General features: G+C 36.6%; 4 protein-coding genes across 5 annotated transcripts; 2 read left to right on the forward strand and 2 right to left on the reverse strand.

Moving 5' to 3' along the window:
* The first annotated feature begins 8898 nt into the window (after positions 1-8898).
* On the forward strand, positions 8899-11176 carry LOC120205646 (axial regulator YABBY 1-like). Of its 2 annotated transcripts, none has more exons than XM_039205498.1 (7): positions 8899-9157; positions 9272-9424; positions 9649-9772; positions 10351-10399; positions 10547-10622; positions 10739-10801; positions 10909-11176. In XM_039205498.1, the coding sequence occupies exons 1-7, from the start codon at positions 9062-9064 to the stop codon at positions 10975-10977; spliced, it is 630 nt and encodes a 209-aa protein (XP_039061429.1). In that variant the 5' UTR covers positions 8899-9061; the 3' UTR covers positions 10978-11176. The 2 variants fall into 2 exon arrangements, with proteins under 2 accessions (XP_039061429.1, XP_039061428.1); XM_039205497.1 differs by having other exon boundaries at positions 9062-9157; positions 10739-10813.
* A 4673-nt stretch (positions 11177-15849) lies between these two features.
* LOC120205647 (vesicle-associated protein 1-3-like) lies at positions 15850-18983 on the forward strand. The gene is made up of 8 exons (XM_039205500.1): positions 15850-15964; positions 16218-16288; positions 16384-16465; positions 16635-16759; positions 16831-16983; positions 17142-17183; positions 18085-18162; positions 18683-18983. The coding sequence occupies exons 1-8, from the start codon at positions 15913-15915 to the stop codon at positions 18794-18796; spliced, it is 717 nt and encodes a 238-aa protein (XP_039061431.1). The 5' UTR covers positions 15850-15912; the 3' UTR covers positions 18797-18983.
* Positions 18984-20809: 1826 nt separating this feature from the next.
* Positions 20810-21475, reverse strand: LOC120205691 (14 kDa proline-rich protein DC2.15-like). The gene is made up of 2 exons (XM_039205527.1): positions 21463-21475; positions 20810-21162 (listed from the first exon to the last, which is right to left on the reverse strand). Exons 1-2 carry the CDS (start codon positions 21473-21475, stop codon positions 20810-20812), a joined length of 366 nt encoding a protein of 121 aa, XP_039061458.1.
* Positions 21476-21936: 461 nt separating this feature from the next.
* Positions 21937-24491, reverse strand: LOC120205528 (spindle and kinetochore-associated protein 1 homolog). The gene is made up of 10 exons (XM_039205381.1): positions 24307-24491; positions 24039-24163; positions 23795-23898; positions 23599-23671; positions 23462-23529; positions 23241-23346; positions 23119-23148; positions 22755-22868; positions 22184-22267; positions 21937-22038 (listed from the first exon to the last, which is right to left on the reverse strand). The coding sequence occupies exons 1-9, from the start codon at positions 24401-24403 to the stop codon at positions 22190-22192; spliced, it is 795 nt and encodes a 264-aa protein (XP_039061312.1). The 5' UTR covers positions 24404-24491; the 3' UTR covers positions 21937-22038; positions 22184-22189.
* Between the last annotated feature and the right edge of the window lie 3184 nt (positions 24492-27675).

Here is a 27675-nt window from a genome sequence, read left to right on the forward strand (position 1 = left end):
TGCTAACAACGCTGCTTGAGAATTGAGATCTATAAATTACGCTCGTCTTTCTTGTGCTTTTAAGCTCTCTCTAGTCTACCCCTCAGAGGCTTTTCCAGACGCCTCCTGCCCTTCCATTAATTTGTATGTAGATATATTTTCCCATAAAAACACATTAATAAATAAATAGAGATATTTGCCCAATGATTTTCAGCGTTTTCCTGAACCGATTAAGTTTAGAGTCTAATCACATCAGTTTTGGTTTCAGGAGACAACTCATCTCATTAATATCAAGTTTCATACCATGACCCATAAGACACTAATTTGATTCTTCTCCTTTGTTACAACTTTTACATGTACGTACGTAAACCTATTTATTAGCTTGTATATGTATCAACCTTAACCAATAGCTGTAGTCAGCGTCCAACTTGTTTTCTTTTATGGTACAATGTTTCAGCTGCAGGCAGTTCAATGTTGGTGGCATATATTTGCTCATGTGATGATGAGACAAATTCTCAATCCAATGAAAGCATTGAATGTGTCCTACCTGCCGAAATCAATGCATTATATTTAGCATTAATTGGTTTTATGTTGGGTTTCTCGTGAATGTCAGTCATGAGATATCAACCTATACTATTGTTAAAAGTTTCAAAGTTTGGCAACCAACTTTGGAAAATATTTTTTCAAAGTTTGGTAAATGTTTCTTTGAAAAATATTTTTCAAAGTTTGGTAAAATTTTGGTAGATGTTTGTTGAAAATAGGAATGGGTAAATTCACTTTAGTCATTGCACTTTAGGATATTTTCAAAGATTAGTCCCTAAGTTTCTACTATAAATACCCTTACCCATTTAGCTTCAAAATCATCCCAAAATATTTCTTTCTTCCTATACTAGAGAGCTTTCTTGTGAGTAGTGAGTGTTTTGTAAACACCTGTAAATTTTCTCTCTTAGTAAAAGATCTGCAGCAGCCCGGAGACGTAAGCACAATTGGCTGAACTCCGTTATCAATTTTCGGGTATTATTTTTCCGCTTTTATTTCGCATTCTTACTAATCTGGTTATAGGGAAATTACTTGTACTCGGTTTATTTTCCTAACAACTGGTAATCAGAGCTTTTGGTTGTGAATTTTGTCAAATTTTCTGCGAGGTTACTATTGATTACTATTCACGTGAATAGTGAATTCCGTGAATAGTGAAATTCGGTCGACGATACGAGTTTGTCGACGGTGGTGTTCTAATACACGGTGATTCGCAAGAATTGTCAGAAACGATCCAAACGAAGCCAGATTCGAGTGGGAGCGATGGCTGCAGACGAAGGGAAGGTGAAAATTGAAAAGTTCGATGGTGCGGACTTTGGCTTTTGGAAGATGCAGATTGAAGATTTTTTGTACCAGAAAAATCTATATCAATCTCTCTCAGGAAAGCAACCAGAGGGCATGAAGGATGAAGATTGGGCTCTTCTCGAAAGACAAGCCCTCGGAGTTATCCGACTGACGTTATTCCGCAATGTTGCTTTTAACATAGCAAAGGAAAAGACCACGGCGGGTCTTATGGCAGCTCTCTCCAGTATGTACGAGAAGCCATCGACCTCAAACAAAGTTCATTTGATGAGGCGATTATTCAATTTGCGGATGGCGGAAGGGGTATCGGTGGCACAACACCTAAATGAACTCAACACAATCACAACCCAGTTGAGTTCAGTGGAAATTGAGTTTGATGATGAAGTTCGAGCTTTAATTCTCTTATCATCTCTACCAGACAGTTGGAATGCTACTGTTATAGCAATCAGCAGTTCATCGGGAAACATCAAATTAAAATTCGACGATGTTCGGGATCTGGTATTGAGTGAAGAAATTCGACGAAGAGAATCAGGTGAAGCATCAACCTCCTCAGCCTTGCACACGGAGTCTAGAGGGAGAACTTCAGAAAGAAATTCAAATCGTGGTAGATCAAAATCCAGAAGGGGCAAATCAAGAACAGGAAATAAAGATTTTACCTGTTATAATTGCGGCAAGAAGGGTCACTTCAAAAGAGATTGTCGAGCACCGAAGAAAAATACCGGCGTACAGGAATCTGCCAACATGACGGAGGAGACAGGTGATGCCATGATTTTAAGCGTCAACAGTCCGATTGAATCATGGATATTGGATTCAGGGGCATCTTTCCACTCCACCCCATGCCGAGAAATCATGGAGAACTATGTCAGTGGTGATTTTGGGAAGGTTCATCTAACTGATGATGAAACCTTGAAGATCGTCAGAAAAGGAGATATCCGACTAAAGCTGCCAAACCAGACCACCTGGAAGCTGACAGGAGTGAGACATATTCCTGGCCTCAAAAGAAATCTGATTTCTGTTGGACAGCTTGATGGAGAATGATATAGTACAACTTTTTCAGGCTGTGAATGGAAGATTACCAAAGGAGCACTCGTCATTACTCGTGGTAAGAAGACCGGTACTCTCTATGTAACCTCAAATTTAAAGAATATCATTGCAGTAGCAGATGCTGATGGAAAATCAAACCTATGGCACCAAAGGCTCGGCCATATGAGCGAGAAAAGAATGAAGATACTTATGTCAAAAGGGAAGCTGCCGGATCTAAAGAATGTAGATGTCGGACTATGCGAGGATTGCATCTTTGGAAAACAAAAGAAAGTCAGTTTTACAAAGATTGGCAAGACTCCCAAGGCAGAAAGGTTAGAATTTGTTCATACTGATGTATGGGGACCATCCCCTGTTCCATCTCTTGCAGGCTCACTATATTATGTCACCTTCATCGATGATTCAACAAGGAAGGTGTGGGTTTATTTTCTGAAGAAGAAATCAGAAGTCTTTGATACCTTCAGAAAATGGAAGGCCATGGTGGAAAATGAGACTGGTTTGAAAGTCAAGCGGTTGAGGTCTGACAATGGAGGAGAGTACAGAGACAGTAGTTTCAGAGATTTCTGCGCAAACAATGAGATCAAGATGGAGACAACAGTTCCCATAACACCGTAGCAGAATGGCGTAGCAGAGCGCATGAACAGAACTCTGAATGAACGTGCCAGAAGCATGAGGATACATGCCGGATTGCCCAAATTTCTATGGGCTGAAGCTATCAACACTGCAGCTTACCTGATCAACCGTGGGCCCTCAGTTCCTTTGGATGGCGGAATACCAGAGGAAGCTTGGAGCAAGAAAGAAATAAACCTTTCACACTTAAGAGTGTTTGGTTGTATTTATTATGTACACATAAACTCTGCTGAAAGAAGTATACTTGATGCCAAGTCCAACAAATGCGTCTTTATTGGTTACGGTGGTGATGAGTTCGGTTACCGGTTTTGTGACTACGAAAATCGAAAGATCATCAGAAGCACAGACGTCATTTTCAATGAAAATGTGATGTACAAAGATAGGTCAACCGCAGAATCAAGTAATACCAAAGCTGAAACAAAGGAATTTGCTGAGTTCGAGGAGATTTCTGGAAATGATGTTCAGATCAATCTTGAAGCAGTTCAAGAAGAACCACACACACCAGAACTGAGACGCTCCTCCAGAATTCCTAAACCAACCCAACGGTATTCGCCTTCTTTGCACTATTTGTTGCTGACTGACAATGGTGAACCAGAGTGCTATGATGAAGCAATGCAGGTGGAGGATTCAGTCAAGTGGGAGTCTTCCATGAAAGATGAGATGGACTCGCTTATGTCAAATCAGACGTGGGAATTAGCTGAATTACCACCAAGCAAGAAAACGCTCCATAACAAGTGGATTTACAGGATCAAAGAAGAATATGATGGGAGAAAACGCTACAAAGCAAGATTGGTTGTCAAAGGTTTTCAGCAAAAAGAAGGTATTGACTACAATGAAATTTTCTCTCCAGTCGTAAAACTGTCTACAATCAGACTGTGTTGAAAATTGTAGCTGCGGAGAATTTACATCTTGAGCAGTTAGATGTAAAGACAGCTTTCCTTCATGGTGATTTGGAGGAAGAGATCTATATGAGGCAGCCAGAAGGCTTCATAGAGGCAGGCAAGAAAAACCTGGTATGCAGGTTGAAGAAGAGCTTGTATGGTTTAAAACAAGCTCCTAGACAGTGGTACAAGAAGTTCGATAGTTTCATGAGTAGCATGGTTTACCATATGCCAAGCAGATCATTGTTGCTACATCAAGAGGTTCGACAATAGTTTCATTATTTTATTGTTGTACGTTGATGACATGCTCGTTGCAGGCTCAAACATGCAAGAGATCATAAACTTGAAGCAAAAATTGTCGAAGCAGTTTGCTATGAAGGATCTGGGCGCTGCAAAGCAGATTCTTGGGATGAGGATCAAGAGAGACACAAAGTCGGGGACTTTGATGTTATCACAGGCTGAGTATATCAACAAAGTACTCTCCAGGTTCAACATGCAAGATGCTAAACCAGTAAGTACACCTTTAGGTGTTCATTTCAGACTCTCCAAAGACCAATCACCAAAGACGGAGGAAGAACGTGCACACATGGTGAAGGTGCCGTATGCCTCAGCAATTGGAAGTCTGATGTATGCCATGGTTTGTACCAGACCAGATATTGCTCATGCAGTGGGAGCTGTTAGCAGGTACATGAATAATCCGGGCAAGGTACACTGGGAAGCAGTCAAATGGATCCTCAGATATCTTCGGGGTACCACAAACAAAGCACTTTGTTTCAAAGGTGGAGATATGATACTGACAGGCTATGTAGATGCTGACTTAGCCGGAAATGTCGACATCAGAAGGAGCACTACAGGGTATGTCTATACTCTAGGAGGAACTGCAGTGAGTTGGGTTTCTCAACTACAGAAGATAATTGCTCTCTCCACAACTGAAGCAGAATATGTCGCTGTTACGGAAGCCAGCAAGGAGATGGTTTGGCTCTAAAGTTTCTTGGAAGAGTTAGGCAAGAAACAAGAAAACAATATCTTGTATTGCGACAGTCAAAGTGCTATCCATCTAGCAAAGAATATGTCTTTTCATTCCAGGACAAAGCATATACAATTGAGATATCATTTTATCCGGTCTCTTCTGGAAGATGGGATTTTGAAACTTGAAAAGATTAGTGGAGCTCAAAATCCGGCAGACATGTTGACAAAGACGGTGACTACGGACAAACTGAAGTTGTGTTCAGCTTCAGTTGGCATGCTAGAATAACAAGACCAGACATGCTGCTGCATTGATCGAGGTGTGAAGACATATTAAAATCAGTCTTCAAGTGGGAGATTGTTAAAAGTTTCAACGTTTGGCAACCAACTTTGGAAAATGTTTTTTTAAAGTTTGGTAAATGTTTCTTTGAAAAATATTTTTCAAAGTTTGGTAAAATTTTGGTAGATGTTTGTTGAAAATAGGAATGGGTAAATTCACTTTAGTCATTGCACTTTAGGGTATTTTCAAAGATTAGTCCCTAAGTTTCTACTATAAATACCCTTACCCATTTAGCTTCAAAATCATCCCAAAACATTTCTTTCTTCCTATACTAGAGAGCTTTCTTGTGAGTAGTGAGTGTTTTGTAAACACCTGTAAATTTTCTCTCTTAGTAAAAGATATGCAGCAGCCCGGAGACGTAAGCACAATTGGCTGAACTCCGTTATCAATTTTCGGGTATTATTTTTCCGCTTTTATTTCGCATTCTCACTAATCTGGTTATAGGGAAATTACTTGTACTCGGTTTATTTTCCTAACAACTATCACCTCATCAAAGCTGCGGATCCGATAGCAAGTGGTAGATGAAAGATGATTAGAGGGCATTATATCAATACGAACCCTGAAGATTAAAACAAGCTGACGAACTTTATAAAAGTAGGGTCATTGCTCTGATATGGTTAAGGTTTTGATATTAGATGTTGCTTTTTTTCCTCATTATGTCTGAATCCGATCTCTCTAGAGTGTACTATGAAGCCGATATGTCGAGTGTTATGTTTCATATTTTTGTTTCCGAACCCTAACTATTTTATACTAATAAGTATGAATATACCATTCACTAGTGGCTAGGGCTGTAAATGAGACGAGACAGATCGTGAGCTACTCGAGATCGACTTAATCAAGGCTCGATAAATACTCGGATCGAATGGACTCAACTCGAGCTCGAGCTCGACTCGAATTCTTAACGAGACAAAACGAGCTACTTGATACTCGGCTTGAAAAGCTCGTGAGCAGCTCGAAAATATAATATATAAGATTATATATATTTTTTTTAAAAAAATATTAATATTTATGTATTGGTTTTTTTTAAAGAGAATACATTAAGATTTTCATGCATTTAAGGTTCAGGTTCGAGTTCGAGTTTGAGACTTCAATCGAGTTAAGTTTAAGAATTTTTTTTCTTCATTTCGAGCATTTTCGAGCTGCTCACGAGCTTCAGTTCAGGATTTCGAATTCTAATCGAGCTTGAAAATTTTAAGCTCGCGAGTTTTCGAGTCGAGTTGAGCTCAATTTCAGAGTTTTTGAGTTGAGTCGAGCTCAGCAATACTCGAGCTCGACTCGGCTCATTTACACCCCTACTAGTGGCACCTATAGACTGTTGTATGTATGAACACGTAAGTTATTTATTTATTCATTCATTTAACGCGAATTAACTTTTTATTAATTACTAACATGACATAATAGCTAAAAAGAAGTGTTTTGTACTAGGTAATGCTTTTTTATTTAATTGTATTTTTTTGGGGTTCATTTGTAACGAAACTACTTAATGGAAATTAATGTTTACATATGTGAAATAATGTAGGAATTTAAGGTCGTATGATGAGGAGAGTTTCAAGGGTAAAAAAAGGCGACTCCGTAGGGCACCCCCACCAAGGGGTAATGGTTCTTGGGACGTGGTTCCAAAGGCATACCATAAACTTCCAACAGAGCCTGCAGACTGCAGGCCAGCTATGCCCTAACTATACAGAGAGGCGGTGAAAGCTGGCAAAGGCATCTATTCAGGACCCACATTCACTTTTAACTAAGTGACTTGGAATTTTACCTACATGGGCAGATCTGGTGCGAAAAACAAAAGAAACCCTTTTGCACGCATGGGGGATGGATGGATGGTGATAGTTTTAAAAAATGTTAGAGAAATGACAGCCATCTTTTTCAGCAAAGTTTAGGGTTACTTTGCAACAAAAAGCAAGAACCACCATGTCCATTGAGATAGATAGCAGTTGCGGCAGTGCAGCGTAGAGGACTAATGAAACCAGCCCAAAAGGAAAGAAAAGAGAAGATATAATTAAAAAAAACTCATCACAATGCAATGCAAGGACAAAGTAAAATAAATTCGATTAAAGGATCTGTGTCTGCTGTTATCACTGACAACTACGTATATCTGTACATTATGTGAGAGAAGATTATTACGTGAGTAGTCAAATCGATATTTCAAAAGTTTTTATTATAATATTTTTTTTGGTTATAATGTTGTAATAATTTGGCGGTGAATTCCCTCCCAAGGAGGCTCTGGTGCCGGGCTCCGTTATATAGCAGGCTAGCCTTACCCTATTCTTAAAGCTACCACAACGTTTTATACTGCTAGCATTTCTGTTTGAAGTAAAGTGCATTGGATGGTAAACAGCTACCAGTAACTTATTCTAGATATAGTTTTATATGATGATCATCGATGTGTTTTGCTTTATGCAGTGAAATGATACATACTGTTCGCTCTATATATCTAAATCTCTTGGGTTCCACTTCCATCACTTAAGGAATGATTAATGAACATGAACTGAATTAAGTGATAAGTTCAGCAATTATTTTGATCTTCTGTTATAAAGCAAGCCAACCAACATAATACAAGGTGGAACATAGATAACCCTTTAATCAATGTCCCTTCACGACACATGTTAGTAATTCTCTTTTTACTTAATATATCAAGAGAGAGTTACTTCTGCTTATCTTCAACTTTTCATCTTTGTAGTTGATTTTTTTCAGGATAAGTTGTAGTGATCATTCACTCCTGGCATTATTAAAAGATTTACATAAATTATAGAGTACAGATTAATAATAAATCTATAGAAAAGCAATTTGACGAACAAAGTAAAAATAATATAATAAATTATTGACCAATAATATAATTTTCCCTAAATATGTTCTCTGGAATGTAGTTATAAGCGATCACTTCAGTAAAGAATTTTACTGACATATTTCTCTCATTCTCAATACACCAAAAACAGATCTCTTTTCTCATTCTGCTAAATATTTTTCTTGAAATATTATTTGTTGTTCCAGCCCTTGTTTTTCCGAACAAATAAGTTTAATGAACCTCGGAGATACATTATATGATAAATTATCTTCAAGCCTAATGTTGAACGCATCTCAAAGTTGATAGCTCTAATTTTCAATTCATTTAATTTAGTTTGAAATTACAACACTCTGGGAACAACCTCAAAGGATTACTGGTAGTTAAGCCAACTTTTGTTTTCTTTTTAAGATTATAAAAAGATCAAAACTCCAATATAAGGTGCTCGGAAATTAGGGTTTTGATGAAGTAAAAATTCTTAGAGGGCTACGATAATTGGATGCAGGCATGGAATTGTAGAGAACCGCGAAAAGCATGGAACACACACAGCCTCTTAAGTGTGAAAACAACAGGTGAATAAGGCGAAAGCCAATTACTACCATGCACACGTCCCTTTCTAGCTCCCTCTCCCCCACATCTTCCGTCTCTGCTCTCGTCTGTCTCTTTCTCTCATACAAAGCACTAACATCTATTGGGAATGCCAACCATTCAAATTTTCTTTTGCCCCCTTCTTTATTAATTTTCTTTCTCTTTTATTGTATGTTTAAATCTCTACCGGGACCTGTTTATGATACGTCAACAACTTGTACAATACTATTGAAACCCACACCAATGTACAAATGCGCTATATTTAAATACAGATGTGAAAAGAGAGAGAGATAAAAGGAAACACATTCTGGGTCTGTTTCCATCTCCTAGTATATTAGTAGCTTCCTCTTCTCTTTCCTCTCTATCCACCCTCATCCATTTTCTTTGTATCTTTAGCACAAACTCCACAACCAAGAAGATCAGATCAAGGAGTGGGTTAGATACCTATCATAATCCACTGATCAGTCAATCTATCAATCAATCAAATCAACAAAACCTCATCAAAAAAGAAAGATGTCGTCCTCGTCAGCTGCTTTTTCACCGGACCACCTCTCTCCCTCCGACCAGCTCTGTTACGTCCATTGCAACTTTTGCGACACTGTTCTTGCTGTATCACTTTCTTTCCCTTTCCCTTTCCCTTTGTTTTGTCCCTATTGTGTTCTATATTATGATCTTCTCCCCTATTTAATTTTTCCTTGTGTGTTTGTATCATTGTCACTTCAGGTGAGTGTTCCTTGCACTAGCTTGTTCAAGACCGTCACAGTTCGATGCGGTCACTGCACCAATCTTTTGTCTGTCAACATGCGTGGCTTGCTTCTCCCTGCAGCTAATCAGCTTCACCTTGGCCATTCCTTCTCGACTCCTCAGAATATCATGGTAAATAAATTAGGGTTTCAGAATATTCCAACACAGTTAACTTAGTGTAGTTATTGCCAGCAGAGTTTCAAATCGCGGCCGTGTTTTCGGTTATTTCAGATTTACCGTGATTGCGGCCATCGAACTGCGGCGAAACCGCTATATCGCCGCTGAAATCGCGGTCGTTGACCGTTTTTTAAAACCCTGATTTGCCAGTAACATTGACATATATACATATATGCCAGGAGGAGCTCCGAAGTACTGCCCCACCGAGTATGCAGATGAATCTGCCAAACCCAAATGACTCGATTATGCCGGCTATTCGAGGAGGAGTTGAGGAGATCCCAAAACCTCCCATGGTCAACAGACGTGAGATTTGCTTCATATTTTTATTCCTTTTTTTGTGCTTCTCATTTGGTTCCACCACCCCTTTTACTAGCTAGAAAGCTATAAGATTCCTTAAACAACGGAAACCGATTTAGGTCAATTTGTTGAGAAAAAGTCCAGCTATGCTTTACATGTCTAGTCTACATGCTTTTATTTCTTACGCTCTGTTCATTTGCACTTGTCTTCTTCCCTTTAAAAAGTTTTAACTTCATCTCTTGCTATCTGTAGCTTCAAGCTATTATACTTTGTATACTGTTGTATTTGGAAAAGGGAAATCTTCTTAAGATTCATCATATGCAGGGTTTTTTTCCTTCATAGAAAGACTTTTTTTTAAGCATTAAACAAAAGCGTACGTACGAAAATATTACTAGATTTCAGTTTTCTTAATTTCTCCCCCGGAAATATAGATCTATATGTGTAGAGATGATGATGAGGTGATGATGAGGGTGAAGAGAGAGAAGATAATGAAAGCCGAAGTTTACCCAAAAAAAGTCAGCGATGTGATTTTAATGCATCTGTCTCATTGTTTGTCTGTGCTAATTTGTTTTTTATATGTCCAGCTCCGGAGAAGAGGCAGAGAGTCCCATCTGCCTACAACCGCTTCATCAAGTGAGCCAACTTTATTTACGCTCGTGATTTATTTACGCTCCTCTTTAAACGCACTCTTATATTTTAACTTAATCCCCTTGTATAAGTAAAGATATTAAAAAGAAAAATGAAGCACATGCATGATCTCGACATCTTTCATATCTGCAGGGACGAAATCCAACGCATCAAAGCTGGGAATCCTGATATTAGTCACAGAGAAGCCTTCAGTGCTGCTGCCAAGAATGTGTGATCCAAGATTCGAGAATGTCTTTCTTTAACATTTCTTTTCTTCCAGGAAAAAAAATCTAGGGTTTAGTCATGTTGGTGTACTAATTTTCTTTTGTTTTTATCTTCTTGTAGTGGGCTCACTTCCCCCACATACATTTTGGACTCATGCCTGATCAACCCGTGAAGAAAACTAACGTACGCCAACTGGTTTTCGAACCCTAAGTCCTAACATGCTATGATACGCTAACCTACACAATTAGTAACTGGTTTTCATTTTTATTCTGGGATATTTTTTGTTGCAGGAAGGAGAGGACGTGATGATGAAAGATGGGTTCTTTGCTCCAACCAACGTGGGTGTCGCTCCCCACTAATAAACAAGTGCAAACTACTGTTAGGGTTTCTTTGTTTCTTCTCTATTTCCTACAGTTGTTTAAGCTGTTATTAGGCTTCGTTATCAATTTTTAAGTTATGTTCTCCTAGAAAGACGTGGGTTACTTTGAACGGACTTTAATGCTTGTGAAACCTAATTACATCTGGTCGTCGTACCTTAATTTAAAGAACTCTTATGAAGATGAAGGCTTTTATGCTGATGAATTTATAATTCTCAGATGTTAGCCTCATGTCATAATAGTTCGTCCAATGGTTACTGTTAATTCTCGCTTAATCTTCTCCTTTTAACGTTTAATTTGTTTGCGTCTTTTTTTCTGTTTCATTTAGTAGATTAAGGGTTTGCGAACTAACTGGAAACAGAACTAAACAAACGTAGTATATTGTTCGACATATATAAATGTGTGCATCTGCTTTTTTGTCTTTGTTATTGCATTTGTGATTTTTTTTATTCGACCTAAAAAGCTTTAAAATTACTTGCTAGGTTTTCTTAAATATTCTCCATCCCCAAAGTTATATTTGTTGAGATATCTGATCAGAACCCTCAAACAATAGAAAAATGTATTGCTTTGTGAAGTGTCTGAATGTTATTTTGGATCGAGATTTCTCTTGTTTCTTGAGAGAGTCCCCAAAAGTACCTTGATCCATGATCAGTAGATTTAAACTTTGCTCAGTGCATGGGTTCAATCGTTAAATTGGGACCTTGTGACTCCATCCAAATCAACTGAAGTGAACTACACATGAGAAGAGCTAGACGTACGATTGTGTTCTCCTGAGTCGAGATGCCCTTAAGATCCTTTTATGAGTTGGGAGATAAAATATAGAGGCTCGTAGACATCATTAAAAATAACATATTTTCGATTATTAGAGATTCCGATCTAATAATAAAAAGATACGATCACAATATTTAAACGTAAGATATTGCACTGTGTCTAGACTTGGGGTAAGCGTTCAAGGTTTTGGATCAAATTAATAAAATGAGGAAGATACGCCCCTTTTGTTAGCGTTCGTCGATCTTGAAATTTAGAACAGATACTTCTTTTTCTATGTGTCATTTTTTTTCTCTTTTGCTTTGAGGCCTTCCATTGATCTAAGTGCTCTCCCACCCAAAGAATTCATCAATAAAGGGGTCATCGTCTAGGGATTACCACCAGGTCATATACTTGAAGGCTTTTATAATATCCATCACATTCAATAGCCAAGCAATGCAGCCTCACATATTTCTTCTATCTCACCTATTTATTGTATGATACAACCACATCTTAGGAGGACACTCGTGATTATATCATCGACCCTTATCCAGTAGGGATCATGTCCATTGCCTATTAAAGGCATGCACCACGACCCAGATTCCTCCCCTAACCAAAACTTTCTTACTTCTCTTGGTAGCTAGTCTAGTTCTTCGTAACTCTAGTGTTTATCGGATAACCCCAAAACTATGACATAAATTTTAAATTAGTCATCAAACTTAAAAATATTATAATTGAATCATAAAGTACTAGATTATATCAATTACAACCTTTTCTAGCCTAAATGCCATAGGCGTTAAAAGTTAGATCGTATGCGGCATAAGATATATTTAAAATAAATGAATCAAATGAAAATATTTTAAATTTTAACGAATAGTTAAAATTTCAACCATAATTTAAGAATGGGTAAATTACAGTATTAATCACTTTTATCTAAATTTAGTACACTTTTCCTCACTGAATTTAAAATACATAATATTTGGTCACTTTTGATTTTATTTGATTAAGTTGTGATCATTGAGAGTTAAAATTACACAAATAGTCACTAGTATTTGAGAGTGGCTTCTCATCATTAAAGCTTGCTACTATATTATGACCTGGACAAGTAAAAACTTGTCAGTGTAAACATTCTTTGTTGCTACATGAACAATTTGCAGATTCCCTCCTTCACGAATTGATATGGGCAACAAGTTATTGAAATTTTGGAGTTTCCAATGCTGTCTCCTTTGATATTATTGTTGGCACGTATAAAGCACAGGGACGGCACTTCTTACACGTTTCAAGTATCCGAAACGTCCCCGGTATGGGAATGTGCCACGGTGGCGGAGTACGACTGACCAAGTTTGGGGACGATCAACGCAATTCTGGAGATGTTTCGGGGACATGACTATTACATGTGTCCGGGGTAATTTTGGCATTTTGCATTAAAATTTTTTAAAAATAAAACAAAACCTAATTTTGACTTTTAAGAAGCACGAGACAGTAAAATTTCCGCATTTCCGTCTCTATTCTCGTCTTCTTCTCTTGTGCTTATTGGAAACTGTGGGGTGCCTTGGAAACAAAGGGGATACTAAAGATTTGCCTGATTTGGAACAAGGTGGGCAAAGGAGAATTGACTAAGAGAGGAAGGAGGAGGTAAGCAGGTTTTTAAAGCTTGAAAAGCTTTTCATAAAATGGTTTTTTCAGTGTTCATTTTTCTTATTTTATTGCTTGTTTTCCATATTTTGGAACTTGAAAAATGCCCCCAATGTAATTTCAGTCTTAAAGCTTAATTTAGATTATCATGTTTTTCAGTCTTGAAGCTTAGTTCGGTTAAAAACAATGTGCTTAGTCCTATTTAATTTCTGATTAATTTCCAGTGTGATAATGTGCTTAGTCAGGTTTAAATGTTAATTTTCAGTGTGCTTAGTTCAAATTAGCATGTTATGGATGGTAATGAAGTTGAGTTCAAATGCAGTGCCCTTTGCTTGTTCGTGCCAGGGTTTAACAGGGCCAAGCAAGTAAGGCCTAGAAAAGAAGCAACGATGATGGAGAATAATAAATTAATAATAATGTGATATCAAAAACAGTCTCCCTTGAAAAGTTTGAATGCAGGTCCTAGGCTTCATCAACAATAATACTTATTTTGATTGAACTTTTTTTTTATCAAAACAGTGTGCTTAGTCCGATTAATTTCCAGTGTGCTTAGTCCGGTTCAAATGTTGTTTTCCAATTTTCAGTGTGCTTAGTCCTATGCATGATTTTGAACTCAATTAATATGTTTTTCTGATTTAATGTAAACAAATCAATTTAGTTTAAATATGACATCTCAAAGCGGTAGTGAGATTGAGAGTAATAACGGGAGTCTGCTTATTTTGAGATTTGACATATATTTATAATTTTTAATTTTTTTTATATGTCTTACTCTTGTTGTCCTTGTACCATGTAAATTTTAGAAATTATCGTTTTTCGTATCTTTCCCTGTATCTGTATCCGTGCAAAATAAATTGGCTCTGCTCCTCGTGGGTTTGACATCCCTGAGTACATCTACAAAAATAAGATTTCCTATGTCAAGTTTTAGCCTTTTGCTTAAATATGATGTGGTTTTTTCATGCTTTGAGCTTTTATGTTCCTTTTTTCATGCTAAAAAATTTATGGTATCTCTAATTGGTTCTTGGTATTGTTGCAGATAATGGATTCCTTTTCTAATTTGCTACTTTCTTTGTTGGTTTATTATTGTTCAGTTATTGGTTTTTTTAGTGGTATTTATCACTTGAAGAATGGGTGACTGAGTTGCTTACATGCTTACCTGCTAGTTCATTTAGCAATGTTTTCTACTTCTTATTAGTCGAACTTTTCTACGGCCTTAAAGTATTTTCAGTTTGTATATTTTCAAGATATTGTTGAGGAAGTAAAGAAAACGAGCAAATCTATTTGGGAGATGTATTGGGTTCAAGGAGCAAATCTATTTGGGAGAGAAAGTGTGATGTTTATAAGAAGGTTGATCGGTCTGAAAAAGAGATTTTAGATATTTACCTGAAAAAATAAAATTTTATTCAAATATTAATGATCATTTGTGTAATTTGTCTTTTTAAATTTTATATATTCACCGTTAGCAATCCGCTAAAAGTCTAATTACATTTGACTCGTGATTACATTTTAAACAAACATAAATGAAAGTGACTGAATATTATATTACAAAACTTAAACGAAATTCGTCCTAGACTTTAACCCTAATATACATAACATAGTTTTGTCAAAGTTGAACTGTCTTTTTTTTTTTTAAGGGGAAAAAGGATTTATCTAAGCTTTTTCATGAAAATGTTAGGCTTTTGGGAAAACAACCATGGATTTTTCAATTTTCAGCTTGACTGTAATGGTCCCATTTAAAGTTGGAATCAGGCCAATGTATCCACCACATTCATTTGACGACACCATAGCCCACTTTCGTTCCTCTAGTTATTACGGGCACCATCCTCCACCTCGTTGATCAAAGTATAACCCTCATTGATTCTTGTGTTATTTTCATAATTAACATTTTTTATTCGAAACCCGTCAAATGATGTTAGTGGTTAGAAGGAGTGTTGTTATTGTAAGAGGTTATGGTTAGGTAGACAAGTAATGTTTTAATATTCAATCAACATGCTACCATTTCTATTCCAGAACTTGATCCATCTTTTCTCTGTATCATTACCAAAAAGCACATATTCATTGATAATCAAGATATAGCCGGCCAACATAACATATTCATTGTTCGACAATGGTCGCCAATTTAAATATTTTCTTCTTAAAGAAATCACAATAACTCGTCTTTTAACATTTAGACATGGACACTACAACATTTTGTGCCGTCTGATCTATGTGCAGTGGAATCTAATGCAGGACTTTTTTCATTTATCATAAGAATTCGAAGACAACGCATAAGCCATATTTGTCCAGCTTTGAAAGATGGTTTTATAGTTTTTTTTTTTTAAAATGAAAATCGACAATAATGAAGCCAAACTAAGTGTCTAGTCATTATATTGCAAGTTTTTAAGATTTAATGAGCAAAATACAAATGTTCAGTGACCATTTTAGCCAAAAATTAAATCAAACCTCGCTGTCCCTCCGATTTCTTTTCTTCACATTTTTTTTTTAATTTTATCAGGAAATAATCCATTAAAAAACCCACAAATCTGTTGATCTGGATCCATGAGCATGGGACATTTTCTCAGTATCCATCCATCAGAGATTCAATTCCCATGTAAGCTCTCGACTGCATCCTTCCCTTTTTCTTGCTTTTGTTGTAAATATATGTATTAAATAAACTAATCTGATCTGACAAGTTACGAAATAAGAAAACAACCATGCGAGTAAATACTGATACCTAGAAGCAAATAAATGAAAAGGGTTTAGGTTGTATTTCTATTATTGTCATGTACGTTTTCTTTTCCATTTGATTTTAATCAGTGAACAAACAATAAGAAGTTTTGAATACCTGATATGGAATTTCGTAGTTGAATTGAGGAGGCAAACTTCATGTTCTATGCAATTGACCAACAAGACAGAAAAATATGTTGCTTTCAAGGTAATTTTAATGTTCATCCAGTTTTATCTGTGATTGGTTTGATATTTGATAAACTTATATCATAATATGAAAATTCTCTTTAATGCTATTCACAGGTTAAAACAACCAACCCTAAGAAATATTGCGTCCGTCCCAACTCTGGTATCGTTTTGCCAGGGAGTTCATGCAGTGTGACCGGTAAGTATTGAGTAATTTATTGGTTTTTAATTAGAGTTTTTTGTCCATGCTTTTGATCTATGTGGCAGCTATGTAATACATTGGCGTTTACTTGTTCTGTTATTTTTCTTTTCCTCTTAGATAGTACCTTATATCTTTATGGTTTATTGACATGAGTTTTTTCTGGCAGTTGCCATGCAAGCTCAAAAGGAGGCGCCTCCTGAGCCATGCAGGGACAAGTTCCTTATCCAGAGTGTTATTGCACCTGATGGCTTAACCAACAAAGACATAACCCAGAAATGGTATGACGGCTATGTGACTGTTGTTTGTTCTGTCAACTTACTGGTTTCTTCTTTGTGTTGCATGAATGTGTGATTTGAATGCAGTTTAACAAAGAGGATGGCCGTGTCGTGAAGGAATTCAAAATGCGAGTCATTTACATTCCTGCTAATCCCCCCTCTCCTGTTCCTGAAGGATCTGAAGAGGGGACCCCTCCCAGATCATCTTCAGTAGAAAATGGGATCCAAAATTTTGATGAGGTATGTCTCTTCTAGTTTTTCTGGTTGGTAAGAGGCCAAGAATATGTTTTTTATTTAAGGTTCTTTTTCCCCTTTTATCAGCAATTATTGGAGAAGCTATTACTCACTAGTGATATGCTTTCTGTGTCACTTACCGCTCAACTTAATTTGAAATTTAGGTATCGAGATCTTTAGAGGATACTAAAGAGAAGTCATCAGAGGTATGTATCTCCCTGTGGCTTAGTTAATATTTCCAACCTTTTTCTTTGAAGAAGCATTTCATCTTAACACAACTGTCATGATCTTGTCCTGTTAGTACATTTGGTTGGCATCTTTAGTATGTAGGTTAGTTAACATTTCCTGTTTTTGTGTCACTTGTTGCTCAACTTAATTTGCATTTCAACTACGTGGACCTAATTGTTATTGTTTTACTATTTGGTTTGTGCAAAATGCTCATTTTATAATCTAGTTATACTCAGACTCCCCTCGAATTTTCTTCCAACTCTAGCTAAAGGAATTCCAGGGTATGCTTGTGTTTAGTTAGTATGAGTAATGATAAATTTCTTGCAAAAAACTTAAGAAGGGTAGTAAATAAAAGAAACTATACCAACTACCAGTTGGTCTATCGGAATGAGATGCTAGATCCCTTGAACAATTTCTAAGGTTCAAATCCTAGCGTTGAGAACAGTGCAAAGTGAGTTGGACTGGTTGCCCTCATAATGGGCCTCTATAGTGCCCGACTCGGATTAGTTGGCCAATGGGTCGGATACCGGTGATTAAAGTATCTCTACCTGCCTTAAGTTTGTCCTCTTAAGGATAAATGATAATTATTCTTTACTACAAAAATAATTCATTATTGATGCAATGTTGAGACATAGCAATGTGTGACATTGTATGTCATTAATGGTTTTATATAATTCTTATGTATGAGATGTACCAAAAAAGCGGGAAGCATTAGACTCTTTTCCATATAACAAAAACTATATCTAGATGGTACATTGCCCTATTTGTTAACATTCCTCTGTTTTGTATCTATCATGTTAGATGTGATTTTAAAAGTATTGTAATCTTGACTTGTCGTTTTCTTGTAACATTGGTTTTTAAATGTATGTTTATCTCCAGGCATGGTCTGCAATTTCGAAGTTGACTGACGAGAAAGCTTCTGCTTTGCAACAAAATCAGAGGCTAAGACAAGAACTGGTATGAGCTTGTAGTAGCAGATATCTTTGTTTTGATTATCTTGTGCACCGGAGAGTACCCAGCCTTGTTCCTTTTCATAATCTCTTATGTATCTGTTCAACTTTTCTGAACATCTTATAATAGTATTAGTTCCATTCAGGCTGATTTGTCCAATTTCTGCTCTTAAGTTAAAGGGGTGAAATTTAAATTGAGAATTGGCTAGATCAGAATTTCAATGATGACATTGGCATGATGACTGCTTTGCAGTTAAATATATTTATCTTGGTCACTGGAATCATGTTGCTGTTCTGTATGAAGTATGGCTTCGTATTACTGCTTTCTACATCCTGCCTAACCATACTTGTCTGTTTAGATCTCTTGTTAGCTCACCTCTCCCCTATTTTTTTGTCCAAAGTAATCCCTTGATGTGACATAACCATAGTTTTCGAATTTATGCTGATTTGTACTGTAGAATCGTTTTATTATCTTTTGTTCTTCTACATGCTAATTATGGCTCCACCATAACACATTTTTCGTGTAGGAGATGATGAGAAAAGATATTAGCAAAACTCGTTCTGGTGGCTTCTCTCTAATGTTTGTGGTGCTAGTTGGTCTTCTTGGTGTCCTGATTGGCTATCTTGTTAAGATAGCTTAGGAAGAACTCAGAACGGACTCATATTAAAAATTTAATGACTTTTAGGTCCTTGCCTTTAGTGTGTAAAATTTGTATCCCTGAGAAAATGTGTTGATCGATCAGGTGAATTGATTCCGTGATGGTTAGATAGTCTCAAGCTTATGTAAACTAAGGTATTGTTAATAAATTTGCCGTTTCAGGTTTCGCTTACACGTGTAACATGTTGGTTGTTGGGTTATAATGTTTTATTTTGAGCCAAATGGTTGAACCATCCATCCCTCTGTTTCTCAATTGGCTAAAGAGGTCCATCAGCTTATTAACTAGGGATGCCATATGGTAGTGTCGGATGTTTGTACTTTAGAATTCAAATCGGTTTACTATATGCATCATCTTAATGCAAACTGAATAACAGTATCTGCCAAGTATTTGGATTTTCGCTTAACATATAAAATGTAAAATAAACCATATTAAAATTTTAGAATTTAGATTAATGTCCCCGTCCACTCTTAATAATGGTTACAGCATCTGAATGCATGAAGAACAAATTAAATATCTTCAAATATTCAGACTCACATCAGCTGTTGATATAGATATTTTTCTTAAAAGAATATAACCACAGAAATAAGTGAAGAATGGGTCTGGGTTAATTCCAACGATGGCCGAATACTGCCATCAGCGTTTGATGCTAGGCTGGCCTGGCAATGGCAGGCACTAGCTTTACTGATACTAATAAGAACCACGAATTCTTTATATCACTTTTAGAAATTTCAATGTCAATCACACGTCCATAAATATCTAACATCCTACTTTTCCATACCACTGATTCCTAGCTCTCCTCAAACTCATCCATCAACATTTCGTTTTGCTCTACAAGAAAGTGCCTACCTCACTTTCCATAAATATCAAACTGATTCCTAGCTCTTTTCATGTTGATTAACGTTTTGTTTTTCACTTGCGTTTCGTCTCATAAGGTCGCCCCATGCCAGCCTCCACCGAAACCGACACTTTTGCCTGCGGCCAAATGTCCCAAAGATACGCTCAAGTTTGGGGTTCGCGGAAGCTGGTTGGGATCGGTGCATGGCTATTAAGGAGTGGTGTACACTGATTTAGGGTCTAGCTGATCTGGAGGCTGCATCGTGCTTGTGTAGTGCGATTAAGGCCAATGTGCTTGGAGCTATCAAGGTCAAAATACCCGTTGCCATCGGTCTGTCGATAAATGCTTGTGGGAAAAAGGTTCCTCAAGGCTTTGTATGCCCATAAAATATCCTCTTAATTCTCTCTATTTTGCTCATATTTTGTTGTTTATTATCCGTCCTCTTTGCTTATATAACGGATTATTCCTGATCTTGTTTAATATTGAATGCTTAGCTAGTTAACCTCATTCTTTTCTTCTAAAAAGACATTTTGATTTTATAGATATAACAACTTTCCATTATTTAATTCAGATTAAATTCTAATTTAAAAAACAAATTATTGTAATATCGATTTTCTTTATTCAAAAAATTAAACCTATAACATTACTTAAAAATTAAACGTTCTTTTGTCATTTAACCTAATAAACATTGACAATATTATATTTTAATCCAAATTATGCTTAACAGGCATGTTAATGGTCCATGTTACAGCATGTGTACAACCAAATAACTTAGCTAGAAATTTGTACTCATATGTAATAGGGCAACGAGTTTTATAGTGTTTATAAAATACAGTTTTTGGGGTTAATTTCACTAGATGATCCTAATCTATAACCCAAATTTTAAATTGGTCATTCAGCTCCGAAACATTTTAAACTCTTGCTCTTTTTACTATGAATTTGGTTATTCTGGAGTACAAAAAAGCAATATGGTCGAGTTGATCACCACAAAATCAAACTCATAAACAAGAACAGAAACAAACTTAACGAAAGCTTTTAACAACGAAATAAGAAATCATGAAATGGAGAATAAATTAGTTGAGATAGAAGAGACGCGCAGCGCGCTTAGGCGCATTGGAAGCCCTTGTGGACACCCTTACCACAGTAGTTCAAGACCAAGCTCAAGGAGAGTGAAACATTGAGGTTAATTCCCCACACAATGGCTTTAAAGGCAGTGCAAAGGCAAACAGAAGCTTCAGATCAGCAACATCCCCGACGAGAGGGCAGCAAGGGGTCTTTGGTGTGGTACCCACAACAACGTGAACCAAGTCTTTCAACAAGTTGGCACATACCCCCAGCTTTAGGGCATCCCTTGGGCAAGAAGCTGCACTCGGGGGTGGCCTAGTGGATGGAGGCTCATATGATGGGGACTTGGTGGGCAACGGGCTCAAGTTGACCTCACCATTGTGAAAAACATAATGTTGAGAGATGAGAAGAGCAATTGTTGCCAGTCTTGGAACCCATTTTCTTAGCTCTTTGAGGTGTTTAAGATTATAGCACTCCTTCACAGGTAATTTTGTGTTTACGGTATGGCCAATATGGTGATGTAGGCTAGGGTTTATATATATGGAAATTTGATGTATTCTTGTAATTAAAGAAATAAAACATTACTAACAACTGATTGGTCGTGAGAGGAGGAACTAGACTTTTTAAACAAGATTAGAAGGATTCAATCATTGACATTTACGAATACAATAAACTAGGTTTAAAGGTTTACTCCATAATAAGCCTCTACAAAACTTGATCTGAATTACTCGGTGAATATATTTCATACCATAACGAGCCATAGATTTGCAAGAAAAGCAAAGCCTATTTTTTTATGCAGTAACCGTTAACTAGTGATTTTCCTAATCGCTAACAAACAATCACGGGTGGGTTCCGCTAACTACCGTAGAGAAGAATAAGTATTAATAATTGTCTTTGTCATGAGGAATAGGTACAGTGACGAATGGGATTACTTAAAAGAAATCTGAATTTGACTATTCCTAACAAAATTACTATATAAATCCGGGGAATTCAATCCCTAGTAAGATCAACAAATTGGGGCTTTGAGTGTTTTTACTCTTAAATTTATAATATTTGTTTTATCGACTTAAAATTTCAATAGTCTACAGGTAAACCCCACTCCTGTGTTAAAAAAAAAACTAGAGAAATTTCATCTTCAAATATATATAATGAAATTAATGAAAAATCCTAGTTTCCGTCTGCTCCAAATTAAGTGTATTGCCTCAAGCACGTGAGAGAACAGCTTGGCAAATTCTTGTTGGAGGATAAAAGAAATCAACCCATATGTAAGTTTATATATATCACAACTCCAAATTATAAACAAGTTCAAAGTTGAACCACATTCCTAGAGACGGTCATAGTAAGCTTTAGCGATCCTCGCAGTGGAGTTTACATGGCTACTGCTCCCTAAATCGTCTTCAAACTTCAACATCAATGCAGGTCCGACACAATTTAGCAATACACAATGTAATTTGGCATTCATGAATCGAGGCAATTCATTGAGGTTTCAAAAGAATGATCACTCGATGATGTGCAATCCGCGTCTCACTGATGCGGCCAAGGTGACGTAGGACCTATCAAACAGCGTGATGCACTATGATACTTGTCACAGCCATGAAATGCCTTATATAAATACCTCAAACCCCATGTCAAAAAGCAAGGGGTTTCAATGTTTTTCTATAATAAAACGTCACTTTTTATAACATGACAAATGACATTTCCATACCACGATCATTACACGCATAAAAACATATAAAACAATCATAGAAATAGGCCTCTTTCCCCCATTTGTATAATATTTAGAAGTTTTTATCAATCAACTACAAACCATGTCAGCACAATCATTGACAGTCTTATAAATTTTTTCACATGAGAATAACCTAACGCTATTAATAAATTTCAACCATATATCTTAACAATTTTAAAGAACAAGCATTCTGAGATCACATACCATAAAACCAGCCCTATTAATCGGTCAAACAATGAATCCTAATTCATTTGCATCACATGAGCAGACCTTTATCACTTAGCAAACGAAAGGAAGGGCAAGAAGGAACTCACTGTCAGAATGGCTTTTCCAGTATTGTCAAGCTTCAATGATGGTCCTTTCATGTCAGTTTCAAGGAAAAAGTGTTTCCCCTTTACAGAATCCGACGTTGCAATATCTCTCAGTTCCTGCATATGGTAACTTAGAATATTACTTGCAAATTCAAAGCAGTTAATCAGCATGTCCTACACCAATGTGTTATAAGCCAATTGTTTGAAACAGAAATAAAGGACAATATTTCTTATCCACACAGCTGATACATATTCTGGTGAGATGCCATGGTTCTCTAACTTACAAAAAACATTGTTAGTTCTGAAAAAAAATTAACAATAGACAACATAGAAACATTGTGTCGTAAGCTGGTTAGGGTTCACTTACCAAGGCTCTCTCCCACAGGTTTTCTGCCAACTTCATGAAGAAAGTGAAAATTATCAACAATGACCACAATATCATAGACAGTTAGACACAAAAATAAACACCACAAAGCTTTAAATGACTACCTTCTTTTTAGGAGCAGCAACAAGCTGAGCATTTGCCTCAGCATATGTTGCCATGTCACTAATGGCTGCATTGACCTTCTCAAGAGTGAGCCTTCCTCTCATGTATCTGCACAATGCACGAGTTAGTGACAGACAAGAATGAGCGATTGTTTAAGTCACTGTACAAGAAAAGACTTCAGCAAAGAGAATATTCCAGCATTGGTTTAAAAAGACATACTTACGAGGACAATGAATCCAGTTCACTTGCAGTTATGTACCATAATGGTGGAGAGCCACGGCTCTTCTTCTCCTGCAATTGCATGAAGTATAATTAAATATGTCCGTGTTCAGATCCATTCGTTTAACTACTATTACAAACCTTTGGCAAAGCCACAGGCTCCTCAACCATAGTTCCCTGGTTAGGCTGCTGTTTAAAGGCTTCTGAAACCAAACTGAGACAAAAAGATGCTACAAATTATCATTATCTCTCCATAAAAAAATGAAATCAAAGTATATTAGCACATTGAAAAGATCCCTGGATACATAATGGGAAACAAATCTATAAATTTAATTACCCTTCAGGCAATGTTGTTGACCTTCCAGGCAAATATGAGGTGGGTACATAAGTGGACATACTCTGTAATTTCTTTTGCTGCTGCAGCGATTTGGCAATCAGTTTCTGAAATCAACAATCTCAGCTCATCCAAAACGTTTCCAATAATATTCGAATTAGCTTGTAAGAAAACCTATTTTGAACTGTAATTCTAAAAACCAAGTCCCTAGATGATAGAAAGAAATGAAGAATTAGAAGTAGCGAACTTTGGCTTTGGGAATGGCCTCGGTTTCCTCATGCAACCGGTCATTGATCGCCTTTACCTGCAGCTCCATGCCCTTCAAAGCCGCATCAATTGCCGACAAATCCGTCACACTACTCGCCGGGTACACTGTAAACAAAGGCAGAACATTAAGCTGACAAGCCGGCTTCTGTTTTTACGAGGAAAAAAATCTAAAGCAAAATTTAGCATGGGTCCCGAAACAAAAGGGGAGGGGGAGATGGTGAAGTGAACTGAATTCCGAGTTAACTCACTGTTCCTTGCAATCACGAGTTCTTGCAGCTCAGCGATTCGAGTGTTAAACGAAGATATCAGAGAATCAAGAGATGAACCAACTTGTCTAGCATCCATCTCTACTCTCCCCAGTACGGATGAGAACGATTGGAATCGAGGCGTGATAAGTGATTTTAGGGATTCGAGAGTTTTGGCGGGAAACAGAAAGGGATAAGAATTTAGAACTAGTGACGACGATTAGCGAAGACGGTCCAATTTATAAGTGAATAATTTGAAATTCGTTTTGGCCCAAAAATACAATCCAAGCCTTGCCTTGGAGAGACCAATAAGCATATGGTATGGATAGGCAAACCAGCCCCCCTCCCCAAACAGTATATGCAAATTTGTTTCTAATTATGCATTATTCTTTCTTTCCTTTTTTTACTACTTATATCAAATTACTTTTTTTCTTTGTTTTTTTTAGTTTTTTAATAAAAATTAATTTTATCTTTGTCTTTATGACGCGTTTATCTATGTTTTTGTGGCACATATTGCTCTATTTTTTTGGTAGTTTTCGGTTATTTGACAGTTGTTTTTGTTTATCTTTTTTCTTAGGGTTGGATTTGATATCGTCACGATTGATCAAGATGTCACTTATCTATTATCATGTTAATTTTCCATGCTTTGGACCTTATATTGATTTGGATACACATTTTATGCTCGTGGATAATTTTCTCACATCGCTTAACTCTGATTTTCACATCTTTATTTTGTTTGAGCATTTGTTAGGTTTTTTAACCTTTTCCTTTTATGGTCTTTGTGTGATCTAAGTAGCTATTTTTTGTGTCGATGTTTATAAAAAAATATCTTAATTATAATTTAGTTTACGTTTACAATTATGCTAGTAAATTTTTTATTGTAATTCTAGACTAAAATAAGATTAAAGGGGGTATGTAGGGTCGAATGGTTACTGCAAGTTCATTAATATAATTCGTAATCTGCAGCCTTAATATCTGGACTGTTGCCTCAACGAATTCTTAGTCCAACGGATCTGATCCACTGGTTGGTCTGGTTTCAACAAGATTTAGCATTTAAAATGGAGCAGCGGGTTCACTGGTATATTCAACATTTGCTACCTGCATTAATTATTTATTTTCTAGACTTTTGATATCCGATTATTTTATTGAACCTTAATTAAAATTTTAGTCGTGGAATTGAGCTCCTTTAATACTGTTTTATTTATCTACAAGATGTGAAATTATAACCTAAAAGGACATTCAACTCCAATGATCACTCAAACTAACAACATTCATATATGATAGTATATCCTATGACTAGTAAAGTATTAATTCTTCCTCGAGATGCTAGGGCCGGTGAACACAAAGAAAAATTCAGTTGGGGCCATGTGCATTGTGCAACATGATTCAAACTTTCTGTTGATAAGCAGCCGACCTCATTTAAGGAGAAAACTCGACCACCGCATCTTTAGACCTTACATATATGCTCCTACCATCAATGTCCCTACGTATCTCTCTTTTACACACCATTTCTGCTTTTAATTCGTCTTCTATTTTCCTCTACCTTCAACTCCCCACGCTTATTTTTTGAATCACATATACCAGTAACTGTGCTCATTTTAGGGATGGTTCACTTTGGACTTGCAGGTTTTTGCCCCAAAACAGTTATATTATTAATCACAATCCCATTTTTGAAAGGGTTTCGCTTCAACACTAGGCACTAGCCTTAAACTTCAATAATACAAAACGAGGCATAAATATATTAAACATATATATGATCCTCGCTCAATGTACATTAAATCTTGGGGGCTTTTCACTCATTATAATCCTCCAACATAAATTACATATTATGCCTATGTTGGAATGATGACCATTTAAGCCCTAATATATATGACTTGGAGTACTCTCTATAGTTTACGATGCTAGTATCCATTGCATTGTTGCTTCCCCGGACAAGAAAATTGAACAACACAGGGATTAAATGTTGATCATCTCAGTTGTGAGAAGGAGGATGTGTCTTTGGTGGTGAGTAATCTTGGTTAAAACCAGGAAGCTTTTCGCCATGTTTTCTATGAGGAACCCGCCATGAAACTGAAACAACAGGCTTACTTGCTCCAATTTCGCCTGAACTACTTTTCTCTTTCTCGTTTTCGACTGTCTTAAACTTGACCTCAGCGTCTTGCAGCTTCTGAGTATCGTTCTGCAAAATGACAAATGCCCAACATAAGTTGAGTATCCACATGCATAAGATGATTATATAATGAAGACAAACCTTGGCGGCCGATACGTGAAGTTCTTTTATACGTTGATTAGCACTGTGAACTGCAGCAAGGCGACGAGCAGTAGAAGCATGCAGAGAAAGACAGAGAAGGAAAACAAGGAAACAAGGTGTGATTGACATGTTAAAGGCAAATTTTTTTTGTAGAGTAGAGAGATAGAGTGTAGTGTAGGTGTTATGGTGGTATTTGTAGTAAGAGAAATAAATGCGGGTAGATTAAAGATCTCTCTTAGAACATGCACATGGTATGGGTTGCTTCCCTCATGTCCTTATTCCGATCAATTGGGTCCCAATCCAAGCAGCCCTCACCAGGGGGAAAAAAGGAACAACAAAGCAGACCTTTATTTGGAAAATTCAATGTAGGGGATTCAGAAGAACATCCAAAAAGAAAATCACATGTTAAATAAAGGGAGAAGTGAAGAACAATGAAGACAAAGGAATTCAAAGAAAGCTAACGCGGCGCCCAACTATCTTAGCGTTGATAGCTAATTGAGTCTTCCGAGGATGATGGGCTGCAATTAAGCCAGGTCGCTTGTGTTGCACTTCATTTTGCCTTTGCCCACCATTTGGTCTTGAAATACTTAAATATTATAATGCTCAACTTAAAAAGTGGGAAAGCCTTTTTTGATCGAACTCGACAACAAGCTTCTTTGGTGACCAAAATGTCTCTTATTCTGTACTAGTTACAAAACAATATTGAAAATTGCATATTATACTATATAATTTTAAATGAAATTGATATTTGAAATCATGTTTATGTGAAACTATATATTTAGTATTATAATTCATTATTTTAAATTGTAAATGAAAGTTGAAAAAATAAGGGAAAAAAGAATTTATAGAATGATTTAGTGATTTAGGACAGTTTAATTCTCTTCCATATCTAAATTCGAACTATAGTAATCCATAAATGATAGAATGAGATCTGAATAATTTAAAATTTTGAAGAATTAAAAGAAAAAAAATAGACTTGATTGCAAATGGTCCTCCCAAAACACGAACTAGAAAGAAGAAGGCCTTTGACTCCAGAAAGAAGAAGAAGAAGAAGAAGAAGAAGAAGAAGAAGAAGAAGAAGAAGAAGAAGAAGGTCAAAAAGCATTGCAAATATAAGTTGG

The sequence above is a fragment of the Hibiscus syriacus genome, unplaced genomic scaffold (assembly GCF_006381635.1).
Source record: "Hibiscus syriacus cultivar Baekdansim isolate YM2019G1 unplaced genomic scaffold, ASM638163v2 tig00012523_pilon, whole genome shotgun sequence".
Lineage (NCBI taxonomy): Eukaryota > Viridiplantae > Streptophyta > Magnoliopsida > Malvales > Malvaceae > Hibiscus > Hibiscus syriacus.

Bases quoted from the DNA above. Each gene is read 5' to 3' on its own strand.
- LOC120205528 (XM_039205381.1), bottom strand. From the start codon at position 24,403: ATGGATGCTAGACAAGTTGGTTCATCTCTTGATTCTCTGATATCTTCG. The intron at 23,672-23,794 runs GTAATTAAATTT...TTTTTGTCTCAG, and splicing joins TCAACAACATTGCCTGAAGG to TTTGGTTTCAGAAGCCTTTA. The intron at 23,530-23,598 runs GTTTGTAATAGT...ATGCAATTGCAG, and splicing joins AGCCTGTGGCTTTGCCAAAG to GAGAAGAAGAGCCGTGGCTC.
- LOC120205646 (XM_039205497.1), top strand. From the start codon at position 9,062: ATGTCGTCCTCGTCAGCTGCTTTTTCACCGGACCACCTCTCTCCCTCC. The intron at 9,158-9,271 runs GTATCACTTTCT...TTGTCACTTCAG, and splicing joins TTTGCGACACTGTTCTTGCT to GTGAGTGTTCCTTGCACTAG. The intron at 10,400-10,546 runs GTGAGCCAACTT...TCATATCTGCAG, and splicing joins GCCTACAACCGCTTCATCAA to GGACGAAATCCAACGCATCA.
- LOC120205647 (XM_039205500.1), top strand. From the start codon at position 15,913: ATGAGCATGGGACATTTTCTCAGTATCCATCCATCAGAGATTCAATTC. The intron at 15,965-16,217 runs GTAAGCTCTCGA...GGAATTTCGTAG, and splicing joins ATCAGAGATTCAATTCCCAT to TTGAATTGAGGAGGCAAACT. The intron at 16,984-17,141 runs GTATGTCTCTTC...TTTGAAATTTAG, and splicing joins GGATCCAAAATTTTGATGAG to GTATCGAGATCTTTAGAGGA.